The sequence below is a fragment of the Anomalospiza imberbis genome, chromosome 21, assembly GCF_031753505.1.
Source record: "Anomalospiza imberbis isolate Cuckoo-Finch-1a 21T00152 chromosome 21, ASM3175350v1, whole genome shotgun sequence".
Taxonomy (NCBI): domain Eukaryota; kingdom Metazoa; phylum Chordata; class Aves; order Passeriformes; family Viduidae; genus Anomalospiza; species Anomalospiza imberbis.
In genome coordinates, this window is record NC_089701.1 from 1,789,746 (window position 1) to 1,816,085 (window position 26,340).

Genomic DNA, 26,340 nt, shown 5'->3' on the forward strand with positions numbered 1-26,340 from the left:
TGTTAACCTCCTAAGCTTGACACGTTCACATGCCCAACTCATGAATTCCGTATACCACAGGTTGGCAGTACAGTGCCTCAGTGTGAGCTGCTGGCATCAGCATGGTGTCATGGTGGAAAACTGTTCAATTTGCTGCATCTGTAAAACTGCTTTATTCCTGGATTCCTCCTTGGACCTGGCACTTGCCTGTGCACACACAGACATCAGGTAAGTGATGATTTCGGGTAAATGAGAGTGAAGTTGTTTGTCTGAGAGATGAGTAAAACACTGTACAATCAAACAGGATCCTTCCCCACTCCCATTAAATTAGGGCAGTACCTCTGCTGTCTTTGATATCCTGAATTTAATTAATGAGAGCACAGGGACATTACAGTTCTCCTGGATGGAATCCACATTCTTGTTCACTTATTATCACAAGATAGTAACAGTCTGTTCTTATCAACAACTCCCTCTGAGCAAGGGTCTCAGGAAACAGCCTTGCGTTAAAGAGCGCCCTGTAACTAAATTTCCCCTCTCCTCACAGGGGACAGATGATCTCAAGATTCCCATTTCTCTCCTGCTGCTAGACCCAGCTTGCTGTATTCAACAGGATATGCTCTCCTTCTGCATTACTCTGTGCCTCATTACTGCCCAACCTATACTTTACTCCCCACCTTGCTGTACCTGAATGCCACGTGCAGCCTGACCCCACGCTGCACACTGCAGCCCATCTCTATTTATCCCAACAGGAAATGAAGGTTTTATCCACACAACACAGGCAAACCAGGCATCGGATCTATTACAGCTTCTCTGGTCGAGGAACAACTAGTCTCTTATTAGCCTGTAAGAAATGTGGATATATGATGATTAGATATAAAAATATTTCCCCTTTGCAATCATTTTGTTTGGTATTTCCCATGCTCCAATGCCTCTTAATGCTTTGGCCCATCTTAACTCTTTCCCTGGCTTTCTTTCAGCACTGCTGACATTGGTGAGGATAAATCTCTGTGTTAAAAATATTCATCTGGGAGCCTGGCAGTAAAATAAGTGACAGTCTGAGTCAGGTCACCACTCCAACATCTCTGAATTGCTTTTCTTACAACTGAATTTTTATGCCAATGTTGAGCATAAGCAAAATATTAATTTTTCTTTCTGATTTGTACCTGCCCATGGAAGAGGTTTGGAAAGAGATCATCTTTAAGGTCCCTCCTAACCCAAACATTTCTGTGGTCTGGTGGTGGTGGTGAAGCCAAGGATGTGCCTTCAGTGATGGACATGGAAAAGACACCACCCAGACAGCTCATCCTGCCAACACTACCAGCCCCTCCGAGCTCCTGCTGGAACATGGAAACGCTCCCAGGTTTTTAATCAAACACTGTCACAGCTATAAAAAAAAGAATGTACATCTTTTAATAGCAACATGAGAGCATCCAAGAGCGAGCTACCTGACCTCAGCCTTCCTGGTCGCTTCTCGTTGCAAGACACAGCTCTATTTAATTAATTAATTTGTTTCTCCGTTGCCTGCAAGGGTAAATGATGGAAGACTGGTGAGGCACTGAAAAAATAAGCATCTCGACACGACCTTGTTATTTTATCCCGCAGCTAACTGGCAGTGCCAATTTTCCTGCATTTATTTAAATTTTGCAACAGTTTAAATAATTTCTGCTGATGTCCTGTTTCAGTCCTGTTCCAGATCACGACTCTGGCCATCGCTCCTTCACACAGAACCCTGATTATTCCCGGTTCTTCCCCGCGGCGCCGGCTCTGGGCCCGGGCTCCTTGCGCCCCGGCCGGATTCCGCAGGGCGCAGCGCCCCCGCCCGCCCGCAGCCCTGCGCTCCCCCGAACCCCAAACCCGGCTGTGCTCCGCCAGCCGCCTTACGGACACGCTCTGCACTTCCCTGCCTCACAACTGCCTCGAGAAGGACTCGTGTGCCACGGAGCTCGGGGATGGTTTGCGTGGGAAGTTAAACATTATACAGGTCTGTTAGAAACGCCAATCTTGGCGTTTTTAAATTGGTTTTTAACCCATTTTAAACTTGGTTTAAAAACTTGGTTTTTAAAATTTTTAGAAGTTTAATAATAATAAAATGGTTATAAAAATAGTAATACAATTAGAGTAATGAAAATTTAGAGTTAGGACAATTACAAGACAATAAAAAGCAAAGAATTACGGACGTCCGGATGCTCTCGGGCACTTAAGCCCGATAAGCATGCCTTGTGAACAAAGGAATAATCTTTAAAAGCAGTAGCCTGTTGCATATTCATACATCTCATACATGATGCATAAATTCCTTGCAAATTAAGAACTTTTCTGGTTTTTGTCAACTTCTTCCCCTTAATCCTGGTGGTTCCATAAAGACGGAGAGAAGGTGGAAGAATGTTTGTCTTTTCCGATAAGGAGGCAGTAATTCTTTATGGGCCCCCATCATTGTCATCTCTGTGTGAAGAGTTTCTTCATTATCTCATCTCTTGCTTGAGCTAGCAAAAAAAATCCCCACATACATAGGTTCTATTTTAACTACAAAACTACATTTACCATACTATTAAAATGTTAATACAGCACTTCTAATCAATATAACATAACACATATAGTATTCAATTTAATATTTGCGAAAAGCCAATCATAAAATATGCATTTTTCCCAGTTCCAACCCCGGGAACCTTCCAGCTTGCTCAGGTTGATCACGGAGCTGCCGTTAAGGTTGTTCGTTCCTTTACTGACAGTGTAAAAGCCGTTTTCGCGTTTTCCTGCCGTGCCTACGAGAGTTCAAAATCCGCAGCCGGGCTCTCCCGGCATGGGCGCAGCTGAACCTGAACGGTCCGTGCGAACGCCCTCTGGGAGAGGCAGCGCTTCGGAACGGCGGCGAGAGCCCCGTCTCACACGAGAACCTTTCGGCCGCACGATAAGGAGCGGACCGAGTGCCGGAGCCACCCGGGCGGTTCGGTTCGGTTCGGTTCGGTGGCGAAGGGCACGGCGGGCGCCTCACAGCCCGGCCTGAGGCGGGGCCGCCATGGCGGGGCGGGGCCTCGCCCGCTTCCAACATGGCGGCCCCGCCGCCTCCGGAGGCCATTTCGGACTGCGCGGGGCGGGGCCTGTGCCCGCTCCCAAAATGGCGGGGGCGGCGTCAGCGCCTCACGGCGGCGGGGCGGGGCCAGCGGGTCACCGGCCGCGCCGCTGCCATGGCAACGGGCGGGGAGCGGGGGCGGGATGGAGCCGGCGGGGATGGAGCCGGCCGGGCTGGGGACAGGGACTGAGGGGACAGAACCGGCGGGGACAGGGACGGGGACAGAGGGAATAGAACCGGCGGGGATGGGGACGGAGGCAATGGAGCCGGCCGGGCTGGAACCGGCCGGGCTGGGGACGGCGGGGATAGAACCGGCGGGGATGGGGGCGAACGGAATAGAGCCGACCGGGCTGGAACCGGCCGGGTTGGGGATAGCGGAAAAGGAGCCGGCCGGGCTGGAACCGGCGGAGATGGAGCCGGCCCGCGAGGCGGAGGAGCCCCCGGGGTCCCCGGCCCTGCCCGCTGAGGCCCCGCAGGACGGCCCGCCTGCCGCGGCGCTCTCGGGGGAAGGGGCGCTGCCCGGCCGGGAACGGGAGCGGGGCCGGCGCGGGGCCGGAGCGCCGGGCTCGGCCGGGCGAGCGGCGCGGGGCAGGGCCCGGCGGGCCCCGGGCCGCCGCAGCGGGGCCGAGAGCGTCCGGCGGGCCGGGGTCACGGTGGACAGCTCCAAGGCCAAAACCTCTCTGGAGGCCCTGAAAATCAGCCTGCGGCAGCTCCGCTGGAAGGAGGTGAGCGCTCGCCAGCGGGACCCTGCGGGGCCGCGTCCCCATCCCTGCCCCTGCTCCGGCCTAGCGCCAGTCCTGCCCACACTCCCCTCCCTTGCCTCGGGTCTGCCCCCGGCAAAGCCTTCTTCCATCCTCCTCCTCCTCCCGGGGGTCTCCCGGCTGTGGCCCCCGACCCTCGGGCTATTTCTAACCAGGTGCCGGGTCCGGAGCTGATTTGATTCATGATCACGACTGCCACGGCCAGTTATGCAAGCCAGAACAGGGGTAATCGGGTATTGCGCTCCCGAGGTTAAACTGATCGGGGAAAGGGCAAGAAAGAATCCTGCTCCCACGGGGAAGCGTTTGACGTGTTGTGGAGATTTGCATTTCTTCCCTCCCACCCTTCCCTCGGGGCCTGGCTCGGGACAGTGCAGGAAGGTCTGGCCCGGCAGAGCCGCTGCCCTTGTGCCCGAGGCGTGTCGGAGAGCACGGGGTGTGCATGCAGTGGTATTAAGCCAGCTGATAATGCACACATAACGGGCTTTAGCCTGCTGATTTACTTTATGTAGAGCAGCTATAGCTATTTTTTTCTCCTGCTGCTCGAGTCATGTGTTTTCTCATTGCTTTGTGAGGATTCCAGTGCCTGCCAGTACGTGCTGAACTGGAATCAGGACAGTAGGGGAGCTGGCACAGAACTGATGGTTTGCAACTCCTTATTTAAATCCTGGAGAGATTTCTTAGATATATCTTAGTATAGATAGTAAATTGTTCTCCAACTGTAAAGATTTTGTCTACCTAACAGGTTTATAAATGGCTTTATAGAAGTTGAGATGGCTTCTAGGAGCTTTGTGAGGAACTTGTGTAAGGAAAAGGGTACTTGTAATCCATTTGTAAGAGGGAAGTTGGAGGGAAAAGGAGGAATAAAAACTGAGGATGAACTGTTTGTCACAGTCCTGTTCTGTTTCTCTCTCTGTCTAGGACAGAGCTGTGTGATCTCTGACCTGCAGCTACTTTACAAAGCTGCCTTTGGGATTTCCACTTACAAGATGATATTTTTGTGCACCTGAAGCCCTTTAAACAAAATCTGTACAGACTTGGGGCAGACTGTATATTCTGTGCTGTTCCCAACCTCAGAGTTAAATACTGCAAATTTATTTTCTGGAGGACTGAGTGGCAGTAAATGTTGTCCATGTTTATTCATAATGTCCTGCATGCCTAATCCCACAAGGATATGTATGCCCCGTGCCAGGAAGAGTAGTGCTTTCTCCTTCTCTGACTTCATAAAATTCTATTTCAGTAGTTTTGTTATTTAAATCCAGTGGCAGGATTTCAAAACCTCTTTGCACCAGCGCCCCAGTTCTCAACTCCTGCTTGTACAGCAAAATAGTAACAACATACCAGAGCCTTGAAATTCAAACCTGCTACATTTACCTCTCTTAGCCCTCAGTGCACCTGTGGGGTGTCTGTCAGCAGCCTTGCTCCATGTTTTATGCAGTGACATGCAGAGCAGGGGTGCTTCACATTTAATTTCTTTGGTTTTGGGGTTAAGTTTTACGTTCTGAGGGCGGGGAGCCATTCCAGAGAGGGTTTCTGGATCACTAATATCAGTTAGCCTTGCAGATTGTGCTGGGAATGAGCCACACTTAGTGGTAATTTTGTCTTTATAGTTTCCCGAGACTTCACTGTTTTGCATTTGTCTTGCACTTGATAGTCTTTCCTACTAATTGACTTGTTTCACAAGCTCTTGTTCCTCTCATGAATCTCTGTGCTGCATTAATCAGCTTTTTCCTTCCTGCTTTGCATCTCCCAACAGCAAGTGCTGCTGCCTTTACTTCATCTCTCTTTGTTCCCTGTCTCCCTCGATATCCTCTCTCCTCCATCTCTTTCTCGGGTCAATATTTTTCATTTAGTTTGTTGCTTCCTCCTCTGGCCACTTTGTCTCTTAATAAAGAAGAGGCCTAATACAGAATTTTGTGATGCTTGACTGCACCATCTGGATGGCTGATAACTCATTCCCTGTAAACAAGTCACTGTCGTGTATTGCTGTATATCTTCAGCTTATAAATAAGTTAATAAGATCTGGTCGAGATTTGAAGAGAAAAAATAACAAAATTGAGAAGATAAATCCAAGTAAAAGTCTTTATTCAAGCCACATGTAGTTCTGAAAGCTGTCCCTTTCAGACGTTTAGAGAAATAGCAGTAAAATACTTTCTCAGACCACAGTCAGGGATGGCCAGAGCCTTGGAGCTGCTTGCACTGTTACAGCAGGACCAGCAGAGGGAACACGGGTGTTGCTTCTAGGATCCATGAAAATAATGCAAAACCAGTCCTGGAAGTAGTAATGAAATGCATGTATTTTAAATACTGATGTGTCAGGGACTGCTATGCTACTGTTATCCCTTGTATAATACTTTCGATCCTTTTCCCTCTCTACTTCTTTTACATTTTCCTAGTCTTCCTTTTGTTTCATTTCTGCTGTTTGCTGCTGGATGTGTTGGCTGGAATATTTTGTTGGGAGGAGACAGTATAATGTGCTTTTTCAAGTAGGCACCTTTTGATCCGTATTTTTTTCTACCTAATGTATAGCATTCCTACAGTGTCACATATCCGTTTTTTGTTATTTTATGATTCATTAGTGAACTGACATATGGTAAATGTCATTATAAGGCACACAGAAAAGGGAAGAATACTCTAAGCATTGGCAATATTGGTGACATTCTGTGGCGCTGATATGTGGGGAAGATGTGAAGGAGTGCAAGACAGCAAACTGATCGTTGAGATTCTCTTCTCAGAAGCAAAAGACAGAAAAAAAACCCCCAATTTTTTTTTTTTTTTTTTTTTTTTTTTTTTTTTTTTTTTTGGCTGGGGGAATTTTGAGTGAATGAAACACTCAGGTTTGATAGGGCTGTGTGGGTGGACCTTTTAAGAAGCACTGCAAAGTTCCCATGTGTGTGCCAATTCCTGCGCTAGGCTGGACCATCTGATCCAGCGTGTCAGATTCTTTAAATGAACACGATATGCCAAATGAAATAATGGGCACAAATTGAGCTCGCATCCCGAGTTTATTCATCTCTTAATAAATTATTTCTTCAGCAAGCTTTCAATTACCAGGAAAATGGAAGAAGCAGATGTCCCAGGCATCAAATATCCCAGCGTCGAGCGTTTCATTTGTCTCGCTGTTCCGGAGCTGCACGGAGGCGTAGGGAGAGTTTCAGGTTTTATGCTGGGAAAAGCTGAGTGGAAAACGAGTCATTTAATTTGTCATTAAACATGATGGAACAGACTGATGTGACCTCTGAGACAATTTAAATTATTGGCTTCTAATCCAAAGGTAGAAATGACCTGTCAGACAGATTTGACTATGATGGATTATTAATCATGTCAAAGCTGTGGAAACAACTCTATTCTCTTTATAGCTCCTTGTTTATTCTTTTCTGACAAACGTTGCCCAAATCTGACTAAAAAAGATTTAAAAGATTTTAAAAAAGGATGACTCCAGCCACCTTTCTTTTTCAGCCACTGTCCCACACCAGGAGCTGGGAATGTGGTGCAAAGGCCTCTCCCACCTCTATAAGATTAATTAATATCTGCCTGGCACTGCCAGAGGCGCCAAATAATCGAACTTGTTGGCTCCTCTCCAAACGCCACTGTTATGTAAAGTGTAGTGCAGAGGTTACAGAATCCAGCCCAGCTCATTCAGGAGGTGAGTTTGATTCCATTGTTGGATAAGTCCAGATAATCTTGATTTCTCAGGAGCAGGGCCCTTGCTGTGCTGTCCCAAATTTCCAACAAGGGGGTGTAGTGCTTCCATCTTCCTGTCCAGAACTGCTCACTCCTCATCTGTTGTGAAATGATTTCTGTGCAGTGTTTGTAGAGAGCTTTGATATCCTCTGTAGATGAAAGGTGTTATATAAATGCAAATTTTGTTCCTTTCATTTCAATTTCTTTTAATAAATAAATAAATAGTTCAGGTTTTAGTGGGAAGGGCACTCTGAGACCGAATGCTGCATCTGTATTCTGGATATACTTGTGGAGAGAGGTTAAGGCCATTGATTGTCTTTCAGAGCCCAACAGAATTAATTTTCACTTGTACAAAAACAGATTTTGCAGGCTGAATAGTAATGAAATAAGTGCAGAATCTACTGGCTCTTGTTAAATTGGGTTTCTCATCCCTGCAAGTAAGGAAACAGAAAGGATGCATTGCTCAATTAGCATTTTAAATTAATTTTTCAAGGCTATTTACTGAGGAAACTGAAATTTTAATTAAAGTAGCAAATAGAGTAATGCACTCAAAAGGTTTATGCAATTCTTTTTTCTGTCATGCTCAAAGAAAAATGATCCAGTGCGTAAAGAAATGTTTTAAAATAAGAAAAATTATATATCAAGTAAAGAACAAGAAGTTTCTGCAAAATACTGTGGTTCTTTCAATAAGTAAATGGCACTGGGTGATGAGGGTGGTAGATATTTAATGCAAATGTGTCCTAAGATGCTAAATATAGCAGATTTATTTGAAAAAGATGTAGCCTAGTAATAGAAGCTATTCCTGTGACTGTATTCCATATGGTACTTAAATGGCATCTTCATGGAGCTGCAGATAAAATGGAGTTTTTTGGATTGATAAATGGGGCCGTGTCAAAGAGAATAAGCATGAAAAAGAAGAGCACCTTCTTTACACAAAACTATTTGGGCTTTTTATAAACCACTTTACTACTATTAGAATCTTGCTCTCAGTAATTGGCAGTGCTGCTTCTGAGCTCTTCAGACTGCTTAAAAAAAGGTGATCTTTTTGATAATTGAAAACAAACTGCAGTTTTCTAATTTGTGGTGAAATCTTACGTGAATGGGAAGAGAACCTGGAATACTTAATCTTGTTGAAATAATCACCTTAGTTCTTGATAGTGGGAATATATATGCTCAACTAATGATTAATTGAATTGCAAGCTTTTATTTTAATTACAGGCTATTAGTACCAGAAAGGAATGAATACTGTAGAAATTAATACATATAACTGGATGTATATGAATGAATAATACACTTCCTGCACTTAAATATCCTGCTTTGAGTGTCCACTTTATAACTTGACTGTGGTTGCTCAGAAGCTCAGGGGTTCTCAGTACAGCCTGTGCCTCAGTCATTTGAGTTTGGTTTTTAAAAGCCTCTATTGGCGTGTTCACTTTAAAGCCTTGATCCAAATATTCTCCGTTTTGCAACCAATATACAGAGCTAGTTTTCTTTTGACGGTCAGAAGACTGTTCTTGAGTGGTTTATGCTTAAGGTGAGTGTTTAAAGCAGACAGGAATGAGGAGGCATTCCCACACTGCTCAAAACTTGTCTGCTCTCTTTTGCAGTTTCCGTTTGGCCGCCGCTTGCCGTGTGACATCTATTGGCACGGGGTGTCATTCCATGATAGCAACATCTTCTCAGGGCAAGTCAACAAGTTTCCAGGTACTTCACTTCTCTTTCTGATTTAAACAAATGCTTTAAAAAAGGATTATTTGGTCTAGTTCTCTGTTTTACTGGTTTTTAATGTGAATTATCTGCCTAATCAGCTGATAGTATATTTGGCATATTACTGGGTTTGGTGATGGGATGAGGATGTCAGAGTGGGTGTCTTGAACAATTTCTGAAGTGAAATTTGTTTTGGAGAGAAAGTGGTTTTGTTGAGAAGAATACTTCATACACGTGAAGTTGGGAAAAAGAAGAATGTTAGGCTGTAATTTAAGTGAAGTATGCAATCACTGACTGTTATCTGGCACTGATAACAGTGCTGTATCTTTGGATTTGGTTTTGATTCAAGGTGGAAAGAATCTGTTTTGTTTCATACTCTGGCTTATCTCAGGGAGAAGCTTGAAGCAGAATTCCTTAAATGGATTTTTTAATATTGAAGAGTTCATGTCAGTCCTCATCTTATGATGACTCTTCTATTTTTTTAAACTCCTTTTTTTCTCATTTAATCCCTGTTGAGATCTCTCTAAATAAGAGCTAAGAGCTTTGGTATTGACTTATCTAAGCCCTTTACTTCAGATTTATGGCTGCTGTTAGTGTGCTGTGAGCATAAGAACCTCAGCTATCGAACTCCAGGCTTTATTTACCCTGACTTTCTCCTGCCTGAGGGAAGTTCCCACTCAGGTGTAGGATGGTGTTGTTTTCTGATGGTTTAAATCAGTGTTAGATGAATGTTACCTGTCTGTATTTTGGCTTCTACCTGGTGAACAAGTGGCTGCACAGGAATCAAACCAGAACCCTTCAGAACTAGACCTGATTTCCAGGAATGTTGTTGTGCTAATTAAATGACTGCAAAGTAAAACAAAGTGGTTGATTACATTTAAGTTACATTTGTACCTATTCCTGGAATGATAGATTAGAAAAATAATTTTGGATTATGGCAAAGGTACTAGTAAGTATTTGTCTAAAGCTGTCTTTAATTCTGAGCTATGTTTTTGAGAATTATTTTTTTTTCTAGTATTACACAGAAACATATACAATAGTAACTCTGGTAGGGGAATGCCACAATTATTGTATCAGATTTAAAATCTCAAAAGATCTTCAGCTTTATTGACAGCAATGACCAAATTGCCTTCCCAGCAGGTGAGTAATGATACTCTGAAATTATACATTTACTGTTAGGATGAGGCTTCAGTGTGGGGTTTTGTAACTTTTTTCTCTTCCCAGGCATGACAGAGACGGTTCGGAAAATCACCCTGAGCCGCGCCATGAGAACAATGCAAGATCTCTTTCCTCTGGAATACAACTTCTACCCTCGATCCTGGATTCTGCCAGAAGAACTGCCTCTCTTTGTGGCTGAGGTACAGAACTTTGACTCTCAGAATACTGTAATTTGTTGGATATTGTACCCACGTCATTCTTTAGTCTTCTATGCCTACCAGGTGATTTAAAATCACACCTAGGGACTGTGGATGACATCTTTTCCAGTTTTCCTGGCATCAGTTATGGTCTGGATGTCTGGATGTTATGTTGTATGTTGTATGTATGCTTGTTTGTTATGTTCTGGAACAAACTTCAAATCTCTTGCTCTGCTGTGCCAGTTGAAGTGTCTGAAAATTGAACCTGGTAGAAGCATCAGCCCTTTCCCTGCATGTTCTGGTGGCCTGAGGAGGTTCCAGTACGTTGTGGGCTCTGTGGTGCTTCACCAGGTTCATTGTCACTGAAATCTTATCAGTCCACTTGGCCTGTTGTACCCAAACCCTTCTGAACAGCGTTTTGCTTTGTTCATTGTTAAATACACTCACACCATTTCATGTCAAACTGCTGTTTTGTTTAAAAATTCAGAATGTAATAAAATGCCATTATTTTTCAGCTTTTTTTAAAAAGAATGATGCTGTGTGTTGCTGTTTGGTTCTGTTATTACAAATATTTTAAAATATTATATATGTTTGTTTAACTCTGTCCGACTTGCCCAGGGTGTTCTTGCATCCTAGACTATATTGTGCTTGGAAATATGAAAGAAGAGAGGTCTGGGCTTTAATAAACTCTTGCACTGAGTGCAACTTTTTTAGCTAATTACCATATCCATAATCCAGTTGAATTCATTAACATATTTTAATAGCTGCTGTTCAAGGGGGCTGGGTCACTGGCATGGCACTGCTGTAAGACCAGTCTGTAGAAGGAGTGTAAACAACCCAAGCAGTTCCGCCAGGCCAGGAAGATGAGCGCACATGACTTGGAGGCAGCGTGTGAGGAGGGTGCAGTGGGTGGTGGGATGAGCCTTTTGGGAGCACAGGCAGTGCTGGGCCGGGCTGAGCTGCAGGTGACACGCTCAGCTGAGCTGGCACCAGGTGGCACTGCGAGTTAACGCTGCTCTGCTCCCGCTCCCTGCGCTGCGAACGCTGCCGCTTGTGTTCCAAGAGGAACAGATGTCCACTAACACACTCCTAGGAGTTTCCTTTGCATATGTTCTTCCATCTGTGTTGGAGAAAAGCATAGTTCTTGTTATCAAACATTATATTTTATGTTGTAAGAGTTTATGTTCTACTTAACACAAGTTTGGAGTGTAACCCCTCCAGAACAAGAGAAAATACAACCCAAAACATTCCAAATCCCCTGTGAACCATAAAAGGTTCAGAGCACTTTTCACTTGCAGTTTGGTGAGTTCTCAGCAGGAGTTCTCCAGTCTTTTCTGTTCTTTATTTGTTCATATGTGGTTTTGTTTGCTTTGCAACCCAAATGCTGCCAAAACCATCAGCTCCCTGAGTCTGCATTTCAGCTTGTTCACAGCAGACAAGTGGGGAGAGCTTTGGTGGTGCCTGCATGTCAGACATGTTCCTGAAGGATCCGGAACACTCTGGAATATGTTAATTATCAAAAGTCAAATTGAGCCAGTGCAGGTGTAGGTTAGACACGAGAAGATGGTTTGGTGCTGTTTGTAGTGTAGGATTTTGTTGCAAAGGGCTGGATGAGAAATGAACACCTGTGAGATTTTACCTGTAACAGAAATGATTACTGAAAGAAGAAACTCCCTGCGAATTTAAATCTTGCTCACTCTCCTGATGCACTACAACATTTCAAAACAATTTATCTCTTAAATTTCCTTATTGTGCCTCACTTCTGTAGTCATGATAGCAAACTTTTTCATACAAATCTGTCAATAGTGAAATCAAATGCTGTCAGCTCTCCCCTATACCTAGATTCAGGTAGAAAACACTACAGGTAATCTAATATTAATCTTCTGTGTTTTGAAAGCCAGTAATCAAGAAAACTGCACTGGAGTTGTGGTGGATGAGCTTTGTACTGGAAATACCAACAAAAAAGGTCATTTTTATTGAAATGAGATGGTGATATGTGTTTTCATCAAAGGCTTAAAAGTTCATTTTACTAAGTAAATATCTATTTAGCTATTCTCAATATTCACCAATTTCTTATTTTCTAAAATGTTTTGTACTAACATGTCACTGTAACAAAAGATGAAATTACAGATAAGCAAATCTCTCGGGTGCTGCAGTCATTGCTCCTTCACTAGCAGGGAAGAATCTGTTGGAATGTGTGTGCTAAGGACTTACTTCTAACATGAAATCCCAATTTCTGAAGAGTAACTAGCTTGGGATTCAAACCAGGACCGTGATTGTTCTCATACTTCCTTCTTTGTGTTGTCTGGGAGGATGATGAATAGGCCAGTATGATTAATTTTTAATAAGAATCTAATTTGGATGGTCTAATTTCCAGCACAGCATATTTTTGGTGGTTTAATCAGGTTTTCAGCTTTTGGATACCTCTTAGGCATAGTCATGAATATTCCAGTCTTTGTGCTGTCAGATCTTATAGCCCATTATATGCATTTTTTCCAGAATACTATATTCATTCAGTCTCTGTTTCCTTGTGAAAACCAAAGATGCAGATTTTCACCAAACTCTTCTCTTGCTGTTAACTGTGAATGGTTAACGTGTTTTTTAAAGATAATTTCATTCTGTCAAGCAAAGGACACAGAAATGTCTCATTTCATACAAACTCATTTTTCTACATGACTGAATTTTCTAGGTCTGGACAAGCCCCCTCATAATGAGAATTTGAAAGAATGTAGTTGAGGGGATTGTGGAGAATTTGAAGACGACTGTTGGGAATTTCCTTGAAGATCAAGAAGCCATCTGTTTTCTTCAAGACAGTAAATCTGCTGAAAAACAGACTGAGACTGACTCTGGATTACTATTCCCCCTTTCCCTACCAGCCTATCTTCATCTGCCATGTGTAGGTTTTGATGGACTAGAAAGCCTGAATAATATCCAGGCCTTTTAATCCATTTAAAAAAACGGTATAGAAAATGATCGAGAAAATTATTTGCTTCCTATTTTAAAAGAAGAGAGATCTCAGAGACCAGTGATTGTTAGAATGCAATATTTTGAAAGGCAGGTTCTTTTTCATCTTCAGCAATAGTCCCTGGAAAGCATCATCTCTTTTGGAAAGCATCGTCTCTTTTGGAAAGCATCGTCTCTTTTGGAAAGGTGCTGCTGGAGCAGAGCAGATGTACGTAGCCTGAGAGGTGAAGAGCAGATGTGGAACTGGGGGGCAGATTGTTCCTCCTGGTGTCACAGAGGTTCTTCACTACTTTCTGCCCTAGGAGGGCATGATTGGCACTTTGTGTGTTCAACAGGAGTCACAGCAGGGCGTGTTTGGTCACGGAGGGTTCAGATTAACCAGGTGTCTCTCCGTGGTGCTGACTTCAACAACAGTAAACCAGAGAACTCCTCTGCTCTGCAGGGTAATGTCACATCAGGGGAAGATTATTCTATAGTGGTAAAAAGACTAGGACATAAATCCTGTTTTCCTTCTTTGCTCATCTAGGCCTGCTGATCTACTTGGACCTATTTATCCACATGCCATTTATGTAAGCCTGACCTCCACTGAGGCGTTTTATCCCTCAGAGTGACCTATTTTGAAGAAGGATCTTTCACTGAGTCAGTGTGACACCTGTCCGTGAGAAAAATCCTAGTCTGGATAATGGATCTTGAATTTCTGCTGCAGCTGGTAGGAAGGCTTTTAGCAGTGTGACTCTCAGTGAAATAAATAACTGGGTGGGGTGGAGCCAGAAGTCCTTGAGGCCATGGGAATGTCACCGCTGACAGAGCTGGGCCTCTCCTGAGGGTCAGCAGCCTGATGTTACAGCACAGGTTGCTGCTCTCACAATGATCTGACCATGCTCAGCCTTTTCTTGTGGGCTGATTTTTTTTCCTCTTTCATTCTCCAGGGCTGATGGTGGCAACTGATTTGTTCTTTCTTTGTTAGCTTTTGTCCTCAGGCTTCTAAAAGTCAATCTCCAGTTGTTGCTGGTGAGCCACAGGGTAAAACCAGATCTCTGACTGGGCTCAGCATGTGCCTGGCTGCAGGGAGAGGGAGAGCAGCTGCAGGGCTAGGGCCCTAAAATGTGGGAGTGCAGGAAAGGAGTGGTCAGTGCTGGGACATCCCTCTGTTTTGGAGGGAAGAGGTTTTGAATGCTTTGTTGTCCTGAATCCCATGAGTAGCTGATAAACTTGCTAGGCTGCATCCTACATTTCTTCAGCTGCTTTCTTTGTTAGGGCTCCCTTTCCTTTCTCAATTTCATTTCTAATTGAGGCAGCCCCATGTGTGCAGTTCTGACTTTTGCTGTACAAGTAACAAATAAGCTAGAATTTATTTAGGTAGTGGGAAATACGCATGTAACACGAAAGCTCTGATGTTCAGCAGGTATGTCAGTGACACGGTTATACCTGTACGTGGTTCAGCATTCCCCAGTTTTATTAACACTGGGTATCTGATGGTGAAATATTTTCCGTGGTGGAAAAAGGTATTGTTAGTGACAAATTTTTACTCCAGTTTTCCTTCTTCTGGTAGTATTTGCATTCATACCTCAATAAATAAGGCACCTTTCCTTAAGTTAATGATTGTCTGTCAGTAGTTCAAAATGCAGCATGAAAGCTTAACTTTGCAGTTTCATATACATTAGTGACTACTAAAATGGATCTCATGAGATATACCCCATTTCCTTCTGTAAATTGGAACAGAACATGAAAAAGAAGTTCCTGAAATGATTTATACAGTGGCTTGTTAAATAAAATGACCTTTTATCTCTACTAGTAATTCCCTACTTGTGCTTTTTTGTTTCTCCTTGTGCTTGTCAGCACTGTTCATCTTCTGCCATTTTTGCACAGTGTTTACTACTCTGGTGATGTATTCATGCTATTTTTATTTATTTTTGTTGACTGGCTTTCACAGTACCAGCCCTTCTTCCCTTCCCCAATTCGTGCCTCTCACTGTAATGCTTTTCCTTCTAGGTTCGTATGATGAAAGACAGCAATCCGTCCTGGAAGCCCACTTTTATTGTAAAGCCTGATGGAGGCTGCCAGGGGGATGGAATCTACCTCATCAAAGACCCAAGTGACATCAGGCTGACGGGGAGCATCCAGAGCCGGCCAGCTGTGGTGCAGGAATACATCTGCAAACCACTGCTCATGGACAAACTGAAATTTGATATTCGTCTCTATGTCCTGCTGAAATCCTTAGAACCCTTAGAGATTTATATAGCCAAAGATGGGCTTTCTAGATTTTGTACAGAGCCCTATCAAGAACCTACTCTCAAAAATTTGCAGCAGGTTTTTATGCACTTAACCAACTATTCACTGAATATCCATAGTGGGAATTTCATCCATTCTGACAGTGCAAACACTGGCAGCAAGAGGACTTTTTCAAGCATTCTGTGCAGACTGTCTTCCAGAGGAGCTGATGTCAAAAAGCTTTGGTCAGATATAATTTCATTGGTGATTAAAACAATTATTGCACTGACACCAGAGCTGAAAGTTTACTATCAGTCTGACATACCAGCAGGAAAGCCTGGGCCAACTTGCTTCCAGGTAAGTTGGAATTTCTGCCAGCAATGCAGTTACTTCTACGCATAGATTAATTTTCTGGGTGTTTAATGCCTTTTCTGAAAGTTTTCTCTAGTTATGGTGCTGCTCAGAGAGCTCAGAGCTCCTCACCCAAGTCAAACCTCAGTCTCCTGACCTGTGTTACTGCCAGCCCTAAGCAGATACAGGGAATTTTCAATGGGTGTTGTTTGTTAGTAACAGTTTTCACTCCAGATTCCATCTTCTACATGTTAGAAGTGAAGCTTTGCAGGTTCCTAACACAGTTTTGATCCTGGCAATTTGAAGACCCCCTCCTCATCACGGGTGCCAAGATTCCATGTTGGCAGATGCAGTGTTTAGGGATGGGGGTGGTGTGAAAGGAGCCATTAGTATGGGAGACAAGTGGCTTCTGGAGTTACTCAGCCCTGTGGAGAATTTCTCAGTTTCTTCTTTTCTGCCCCTCAAATGTTTATTCCTCCTCAGTGTTGCCATATGGACAAACACTGCATTCTGTAGAACACCCTGAGTGGAACTGAAGTAACATAGTGCTTGTTATGCACAGATTTTAGGGTTTGACATTCTCCTGATGAAAGACTTGAAGCCCATGTTACTGGAAGTAAATGCAAACCCCAGCATGAGAATAGAGCATGAGCAAGAGGTAAGAGTTCTCAATGTGATATTGCAATGAAATTGCTTAGGATGGGTTTTCTGGGCTTTTTTCCTTGTTTGAAAGATGAAAGCTGTCTGCTAATATGAAACCTCCAAGGTTCTCTGTAATTTTCTGCTTTGAAATCATTGCTAATCTTATACACAGGAAATATGACTTATTGGAATTGTGAAAGCTCTCCATCATCTCTGTCATAAATGCATTTATTCATCATCTCCTGCAGTCGTTAATTGTATTTAGGGGATTGTTAATAATCTTTTTCATGTTTGTATACATAATATAAACAATAACATTGGCAACAATCTTTTTTTTAATATTTCAGTTTACTAGGGGAATTTGTTGTAGCATCATACTCAAAATGTGAAGGTATTTGTGCATCCTTGAAGAAATGTTTTGTAATCCATCACTGTGTATTTAAAATACAGATGAAGTGCATGAAGTTTGAGCAAATGTGGAATAAATCACCCTTAGTTCTGTAGTGAATAATTGTATCCCTCTGTGATGTAAAGCTTTCTCCTGGAGTGTTTGAACATGTCCCAAGCCCTGTTGATGAAAAGGTGAAAGTTGCTGTCATCAGAGACACTCTGCGACTGATGGACCCTCAGAAAAAGAAGAGGAAAGATACTCAGTAAGTCTGTTGATTTTCCCTGGTTTTGCATCATGCCTTGCAATAAATAGAAAAATGAGATATATTTTTCACCGAGAAGGTCCACAAGCTGATAGTAAATCAGGATATACTCGTTTCCGTGGAATATCTTCCTCTTAACTGGTGCAAACAGTTTAGAAACTCAGATTTATTTATTTATGTTTCTACTTGAGGCCTCTTTTTTAATTCAAAACAGTAATGAGACATAAATTTGTGTATTAATTTGCTTGAAAGTCACAAATTACTCTGAATGAATTGCCCCATTGGAGCTGAAAAGTATGAATATTGTATTTAAAAGTGTCTTCCTTAATCTGTGATAATAAACAGAGTTAAATCTATGATCTAGAAATGAGAAGAACTGCCTGCGGCAGCTTGCACAGGAATGCCTGTGGTGGGATCAGGCTGAGAGAAATCATATCTTTTTTTTTTGATGAAACACTTCATTTTAAGCAGTTCTTGAAGGCATGAAAGGGTGATTTTTTTTTTCCCCTTTATTTTTTCCCTAGAAATTCTTGCTCATAGGTCTGCCTCCATGCTAAAGTATCCATTTTGCTCTTCTCTTGGCACTTAGTGGTAACCTGAAATGTTATTCACATTCTACAATGATTTCAAGTGCAAATTTGCTGTCCTTCTGTAGACAGAGGCCCGTGAACAAGACATGACTGATAATGCTAACAAGTTCTGTATTACTGCAATATTATTATGAGATCAAACTCTTCCTTCAAAGGCAGTGCCACACAGAGAAGTTGCTGTGGTCAGTGTACAGAGCGTTTTGCAAAGCAATTTATACTCTGTGTTGCCTGTACTTAACCTCTACCCTTAAAGATTACTTCAGTGCATGGAGCTGCAAAGATCATTTTTTAACCTGTAATTATGTAACTAGTCGTGGTGGTTTCTTCTGCTGAAGTTATGTCAGGCATTCATTAACTCCATATTAGATATGGAAAAAAAGGCAAATGATAATTACAAATAAATTGCTAGAGGACACCAGTGTGAGGGGAAGGCTCATTCAGCTGAGGATTCTTCTCTGATACATTTAGAGTGCTAAATAATTTCTGACAGGATTAGTTGGTGATGAGATAAACCACTGGCTCTTCACAGCAGGAAGTCATCAGTGGTGCAGCTTTTCTTCCAGGGTAATCTGGTTAACAGAGCATCTTGGAGATGAATATTTGTGTCTGCACCATGAGTCAGCCTGCCCAGGGCAGTGCCCTGGGACCTGCTGTGCAGGAACTCGTGTGACAGCTGCCCATCCTCCCCTGACATCTCCCCCTTCTGCCTCCAAGTGCTTTTTATTGAACTGAGAGCAGTGTGTGGAACTTCTTGACCAAAACATGGCCTACTGATTAAAAAAAAAAAAAAATCTGAAAGAATTGTTCTGACAGCTAACCAGCAGCAAGCCTCATAGACTCAAATTTGGATGCTAATTAAGTAACGGGCATTAATCTCAGTAAGGTTTTAGCAATATATATAACATAGAGTTTGAACACACTGGGGAAATACTGAGAAGTCTGAGCTGCATCTCAGGTAAATATTCTGCTGTGGAAAATTTGATTTCCTTCTAATTATCTCCCAGATTAAAATAAATGAGGCATCTAAATGAAAGTGAGTTTTAGAAGTCATGCTGAAGCACTTCATTATCAGGAAGGATTAATAGCTCAGAATTTTTTTTAGTTTAATTTTCCCTCATCTTCATGGTGTTTTGATATTGGTTTCCTCCTTCCTATCATGTGAAGTATCATATTGAAAAATCGTTAAGCTGAATAAGATCAGTTTATCATTCCGTACATATCTCTTAATTTTTCCAACACAACTCCAGTCTTTACATGCAGGGATTGCTAGTAACCATCTTGGCACTGCCAGCAATTAGTCTTTGAAAATCTGCACTGATACATGTTCAAATCAATGTAATTAAATATACTTGGTGGCTTTTTTTCCACAGCAGAAGCGATCTTTTCCTAGTTTTAAGTCACTTAATGTGGAACTCAAGTTTCACTCATCATAAGGAAATTAAAACATTTTATAAAATACCATGCCAGGTACTGATCTTTGCTCTGTCTGTGTGGCAGTGCTGTTCTCATGGATTTTAAGGCTTGAGTAGATGATGGCAAACATCCAGGCCATTGACATGCTGGAGCTAACCCAGTGATTTGTGTGACTGAAACTTGTCTGAAGCTTGTGTAGTAATTATTAAACTTGCTCTAGATTCACTCCTTACAACAGAGGTGCTGTTCACAGCCTGCTGAAGGTGGGAGAAGGCTTCAGCTAAGGGAAATTTGCACAATTAAATGAATGGTCTAATGACACTGAACAACATGTAAAGTAAATCAACGTTACTTATGTAAACAGCAGTTTAATTAAGATAATCACTGATGCAAATCATTGTGTATGTTGTGCCTCCAACAGAAAATCCATTTCAAAAGGCTTTGCAAACTTCTATTTTTCTGTGCCTAATTTGGAATCTTGATAGTAGTAAAAAGGTTTTAGTTTCACTATTTGTTTAATTTTTAGCAATTTATTCTTCCTCAAATAGCATTCGATTGGAGGGGCAAAAAGGAGTCTCAGTCTCATGTAAATGCTGTGTATTCTCCGCTGGATGTCAGATGTTTGGAGATATAAAGGCAAGCTGGCAGGATCATTTGGAGCAGGAGTGCTCAGCATGTTGTAGGAAGAACATTTATATCATCCCAAAAATGCTAATGACCTGCTTTCCTGTCCTGTCAAAAATATTTATGCCCTGGTTTATTAATGCTAATTAACCCAGCAATAAGGACTCCTTTGTATTTTGGTTGCTGTTGTTTACTCTGTGTCCTAGTGTGATCTCTTGCATTTCCATGCCTAGTTTCTTACATATTTCAAGACAGAAAAGAACCATTATATTATTTTGATGAAGAAATCATAGCATTATGGCATGCATGTCATTAGAAATATGAGTTGCGCATGGAATAAAATCTGCTTTTTCCCTGCTAGAGATGATGAAGGTGCAGTCCCCTAAGTAATATAATGACTTTCATTCAGCTCTGAAATAGCCATTGACAGAAGAAAGAATTGAAACACTTTGGAAATGAAATGTAATTTAATCTATGGCTGTTACAAAAACAATCAATTCCTTGTGCCCTCCAAACGGAATGCTTTTGGTTTATTTCCTATCACGCCCTTGCTGTTTCATTGCTAGTTTATCTTTTCTTGGATGCTGTTCTCTGTACATGCCACTGCAGTGCTTTTTTTCCATTTGAAACCAGCCTTGAAATTTATTTGTGATGTTCTGATTATTTTTTTCCCTTCTTTTTAAAAGACGTCAGGTACAATTCTCTTCTCTGGGTCCTGTGGCTCTAGCAAATGTCAAATATGATTAACGAATTTCCTGAGCAGGAAGAACCCCAATGTGGTTGCTCTCAAATTTTTGCAAGTTCAGCATGCAAACACTGGCTAATGTCACTGTGTTCTGTGAGCACCCTGTAAATATTAATGTCTGTCAGACTGACTTTTTTATTTTATTCTTTTGGTGTTAGGAAGAAATTCAGTCAAAACAAGGTCTTGTAGAACTTGCTGCACAAAAGATCTTCCTCTTTTCTTGCACAAAAAGTGGTTCATTTTTTCCACCGTGTTGATTGCACAACTTTTGCTCTTGAATTGATTCCTTTCCATGATAGAGGAAAAAGTGAATAGTTTCTAGGAGGAAAATGGGATCTGTATTTAATGAAAACATGAATTAATTTCTGGTCATTCTTTTGTATGTTCCAAAGATGTTTTCCAAATCCTAATGCTGTTTTTAATTTCTTGACGTTCAGCAGCAATTTTGTACTTTCTTAAGGAAAGTCAGGAAATCACCTGTTCAGATGTATTCCATTTATTTTCCAGTTATTTTTCTTCAGTTTCATAACCTCCCCTGATGTTAGAGTCATGTTTAATGGAAAAATGAAAATACACTGTGCAGAGATGTCTCGAGAGTATGATTAGCCTAGATTTTGTTGGTGATAAAGTCATTCTTGCCGTTTATTACTGTGTTTATCTCACTATCCGCATTGTAAGGTTATGATTGTGTGACAGGGGTGGTTGAAGAGGGTCAGAAGCTCAGTGCACAGACGTGTGCAGAGGCTGGATGGGGGCTGCTGGTGCTGCAGCTATCACTGATCAGAAAATAATGACTGTTCTTCAGGCTGCCTGTAATGTATCTTAGTTTCCGCTGCTGTGAGCAACTGTGTTATGTTCCTCAGGGATTCATTACTCAGGGTTGTCAGTGCCTTTTGCATTATATGGAGTGAGTTTAGTGCCTATCAAAATAAGCATGTAATAAACCCAGCTATGGAAATATCAGTGTTTGGGTTTCCATTTGCTAATTGACTTTATGGGCTGACTGCCAGCATCCCTTTGCCTGCAAGTCTGCTCAGGTTTGCAGCTATTCAAGTGCCTCTCAAGCACCACCTCTTCACTCCAAGTCTTATTTCTGCCTGAGACTGTATAAACTCATATGTGTGGCTTGCTTGAGATTGATCTTTCTCCTCTGGTTCATTTTGGAGGCTGACACAATTCTTTTCTCCATCAGTCAAAATGACCCAGCGTTCATATTCAGGCTCATTCTGCCAAAGCCCTTTGGAAGCACATTGAATTAGCCCCTTTCTCTTTCCTGCAGGGCTTTCTGGTTCAGTCCTTCATCAGGCAATCTGCCAGCTCCACTATCAATTCGTGTCTGTTACATTAGCCTGGGCAGCTTTTGATGAGTTAGACATGTGAGGGAGACTTTTAAATGTGATGTTTGTCAATGTTCCTTCAGTTCAGATTACTGAAATGTTAACTTGGTTTTTCTGTAGTAGAGAGTATTTATTTCTACTGCTATTTCTCATCCTGCTCAAAAGAAACTTGCCTCAATGACTCTCTTCAGTTTTCTGAAGCAGATGTTGGGGTATCTTGATCCTTGCTCTCTGTTCTTGCTTTTCCAATTATTTATCTGCTACATCCTTAAGAGCATTTAACCTTTCTCCTATTGATTAGGACAGGCCCTATTGGAAATTCTATGAACTACACTGTGAGCTGTCCCTCCATAATGGAAGGATCTGGTAGTGCTTGAGTGACAGAATAGTTCCACATTGGTTTTAAGAGCCACTTATGTTGTACTACAACAACAAAAAATACACTACTGAGTGCAGAACATTGCCAAATAATTTGAATATGCTGTGGCAGAAGTCCCAGCACAGAAAAGATAATTATATCTGATGACAGATCTTTTAATTTCTAGGTGGCTATAATCTGGAATATAATCTGAAATGTTTTAATTGACTAAAAATGGGTAATAATGGGTAATACTATTTCTTTAAAAATAGCTAAAACCACACCCCTTGCATAGATACGGATTAATTTATGATTATTCCTATTTTAGCCTTGACCACTGCAAAAAGTGCTGTTATTCACAGTCCAGTTTTGCAGGCAGGTCAGTGTTTGCTCACACACTGTATTCCAAGCACTCACATCTTGCCTGGACAGGCTGTACTTTAACTTGCACATAAAGAGTGAATTCAGTCTTATCCTGAGTCTCTTGCAATGACCCCGTATTGAGGGACAGCTGGAAGTGCTTACAATGTACTCAGCAAGTGAGTGGATGACAGGCCCAGCTCATTTGGAAATTTTAATGGAGAAGAACTGATATGGTTGCAGGATTTGAAAAGGTTTCATTTTCAGCACTGTGGAATTAATTGGCCCAAGCCCATGGTGTGCTTTAGCAGTAATTGGTGTGTGCAGTGCCCCCGGCTCTGGGGTGAGCCCAGCTCTGGGTCTGTGCTATCAAATTGGGAATGGAGACTACTTTGGCCAATTAGACTTGAATCACAGTGTTTTGAGATGCAGCTAATCTAATTAGTTTTTTATTGACATCTCTTTTCTTTCTTTTTTCTCTCTCGTGAGCAGTAGAGGAAGGAATGGCGATAAGCTGAGGAATGTGACCTGTCACAAGTGTCTCCATAAAACCTGAACTTTCCCAACATTTGAATGTATCAAAACATGCTCTAGCAATTACATCTCTTAGATATTCACACCATATTACATTTTAAGTTGATCATTAAGAAGGGTTTTTTTGCTTTTTCCTGCCTTACAATGATTCTTACATAAAAAGAAAGCCTTTGTGATAAAATACAGAGAAAAGGAAAACCATGTCACTTTCCTCGAGTTTTTGTAATGCAGCCACAGGAGTTGCTGTAATCTCCAGGGTTTGCCCAGAAAGAGGGGAGGTCAGGAATAAAGAGGTGGCTGCTCCATCTCTTTCCACATGGCCTCAAAATGAACGTGGAGGCAGCAGGTCTAAATACATCTTTGGATTCAGTAATTTGATTGGAGATTGTCAGTGAGTCTTGATGGTAGGAGAGCCTGGTTTCAGGCAGGTTCAGGTGCAGTTTGTGTCCCTCAGCACTGTCCCAGCAGCTCTGGCTGGGGCCACAGGAGCAGCAGCTGATGGCTCAGCTCTGCTGTCCGAGCCTCCTTCCCAAACTGCCACGTGGATCTTGGAGCTCCTCTGCTGTCTGCTCCTGCTTTGGCTGAATTCTAACAAAGTAAGCTGCTTTGTGTTGCTTTGCTTTGTTTTTAAAACCATGAATTCAGCAGGACTTCAAAGCATCCCTGGGAGCTGTGTTGCATGCAGATGTTTGCTGTATCCGGGCGTTGCTGTCGGGAAGCTTCAGCTGGAACCAGTGAAAATTCAGCTTAAATATGGTCAGAAATGTGCTCGAGTTACATTGGATAGGATATAAAACAATAGCAATTCTGACCTTACTCATCAAGAACTGAAGTGTTTACTTAAGTGTTTGGTGGAGTCAGCCTTCTGCTGGAAGGAACCTTTAAGATCATCTCGTTCCACCCCCTGTAATTTCCTCTTTATTTTTCAATACAAGAAAGCTGTTGTAGTTTGAAGTTAAAACCACTTTTTCCCCCCTCTCTTAAAGCTAAAGGCAACATCTATGTGTGCCTTCCCTGTCCAGGGGGGGGTTCACTGAATTTTTGTGTTCATACAGGGAAGGGCATTAATAGTTAGGTTTGTGTGCAAAGTGTTTTTGCCTGACACTTCAATATGTTAATCATTTGAGCTGAGTTTCTGCTATCAGCAAAATCATCTTCACCTCTAGGTTGCCTGTAGCTTGCTAACGTAATCTGATTTTTGGGTGGTATCTTACTGCAGGAGCAGTGATTCAGCTGCACTCTTAGACTGTAGAGTTTTTCCCTGGTGTTTGTATATGCACAATTTCCATTACTAATCTTCAGTTAAATGCTTCTTGAATGAAATTTGATTTTCAGAATATTAGCTTAATTGCCTTGTCTGAAATGAAAGATATATGTGTATTTAATTTGACATTTTTTTCCCTTTCACCTTCTTGAGTGTTTGTGCTGCACAGAAGCAACTCTGCCTTTAAATCAATTTTCCCAGTTGCTCTGTAATATAAACTCCAACAACTTCTAATTTTCTGTAATCTCTCTTATACTGAATTGCTTCCCACCAGATACTTTTCAGAGCATAAGTGTACAGGTATATACGACAAACAGGAATAGTAGTTACATAGTGTGTATTTATGTCTGTATGTACAGCAGGCTATGTGTATATGGTATAAAAATGTCTTATTTCATACCTATCTCCTTGACATCTTTACAATCTCTGTGTTATGTGTAACTAAAACTACAACCAACTGTGAGAGTTTTGCATAAAATATCTGGGGGAGCCTTGAATGCTTTGTCCTGGTCTCCAGTTCCTCACGTGACTCCCAAGTCGTGGCGTGTACTTTGTGTTCTCTCAGGAATGGCACAACCCATGAACAAATTGATTTCAAAAAACCAGATTTCATGCAGCCTAGAAGATGTTAGAACCAATCGATCAGCCAAGGGCAGGCTGAGGTGCATCACCTCGCTAAGAAAGAAACAAATCACTCCTTGCACGGGGGCTCCTGGGCCCCATCACACCCTTGGAGTGGATAGCAGTGAAATGGAATAAATGAATGTGCACACACGGATTATAGCCCTGAGCACCAGGGCAAAGTTCTTAGTGCAGGTGCCTTGTAAGACTTAGAATTTAAAATAACATGGATATAAATGACAGCTGAAATACCTTTTTTTTTCTTTGATGGTACTGTGATTTCTTGGGACAAAGTTGAAAATTTTATCTTTTACTAGCAAGATGTTTACATTTCAAGACTTTTTTCCCCCTGTTATAATTGTGTGATAAATGCAAGCATTTATTTTTGCTAACATTTGGTTTTAAATAGACATGGAAAGGGAAGTGAAGGAAAAATGGAGACCATTTCACAGATTTTTTTTGCAGGAGGTTTATTATTCTCATTAGCTTCAGGCTGTCAGAAAGTTACACGTCTCAGGCACTGCACATAATGAGTGAATATTGGATCATAAACATATTTGAGAACTGTTTGCTTATTGCCCTGTTCATACTCAAATAATGATGAGAGAGTGCAAAGCAGGATTTTAAGGGACAGCAATATTAAGTGCTTGGATTTTGGTTTGACTTAAGCAGAGGCATTGAGCAGAAAAATAACATTTTCCCTCTTACAGATATCCTTCAGGTGTCAGTTTGGCAGGATCCTGGTTTCATTACATCAATCACAAGCAGCTTAAGGCTTCCGAAAACATAGTCACAGACAGATGTTGAGCCTGTCTGGGGATTAGAAATATCCTCTTCCATTAAGTATAAATTAACTTAATCACCAGGTATGAAAGATAAGCAGCATAAACATCATTCCCTGAAGCTTTCATTAAAATTAAAATTCTATTTAAAACTAGGCTTGTACTTTCTATGACTTGATCCCCCTTCAAAGAGATTATATCTGCTGTAAATTTTTACAGTGACAGAGTGACAGAAATTAATGTATCGGGGGCAGTGATGTTCTCTATAATTTAACTTCTGCTGCAAGTCATCTTTCAGCAAGAGAGAGGATTGGCTTATTTTTGAGTAATAATTGGTCTCT

At 41.9% G+C, this 26,340-nt stretch overlaps 1 protein-coding gene across 4 annotated transcripts in view; it reads left to right on the forward strand.

Annotated features, from left to right (window-relative positions):
- Window positions 1-3,171: 3,171 nt before the first annotated feature.
- Window positions 3,172-26,340, forward strand: part of TTLL11 (tubulin tyrosine ligase like 11) — a 36,214-nt gene continuing 13,045 nt past the window's right edge. For 3 of the 4 annotated variants that reach the window (XM_068210914.1, XM_068210915.1, XM_068210916.1), the window contains exons 1-6: window positions 3,172-3,771; window positions 9,096-9,192; window positions 10,420-10,553; window positions 15,507-16,082; window positions 16,639-16,734; window positions 17,253-17,371. In XM_068210914.1, the coding sequence (XP_068067015.1) occupies window positions 3,190-3,771; window positions 9,096-9,192; window positions 10,420-10,553; window positions 15,507-16,082; window positions 16,639-16,734; window positions 17,253-17,371 (1,604 nt within the window). In that variant the 5' untranslated portion in view covers window positions 3,172-3,189. Of the gene's footprint in view, window positions 3,772-5,255; window positions 5,397-9,095; window positions 9,193-10,419; window positions 10,554-15,506; window positions 16,083-16,638; window positions 16,735-17,252; window positions 17,372-26,340 lie in introns of those variants that run through there. The other variant, XM_068210917.1, reaches the window with a different exon arrangement.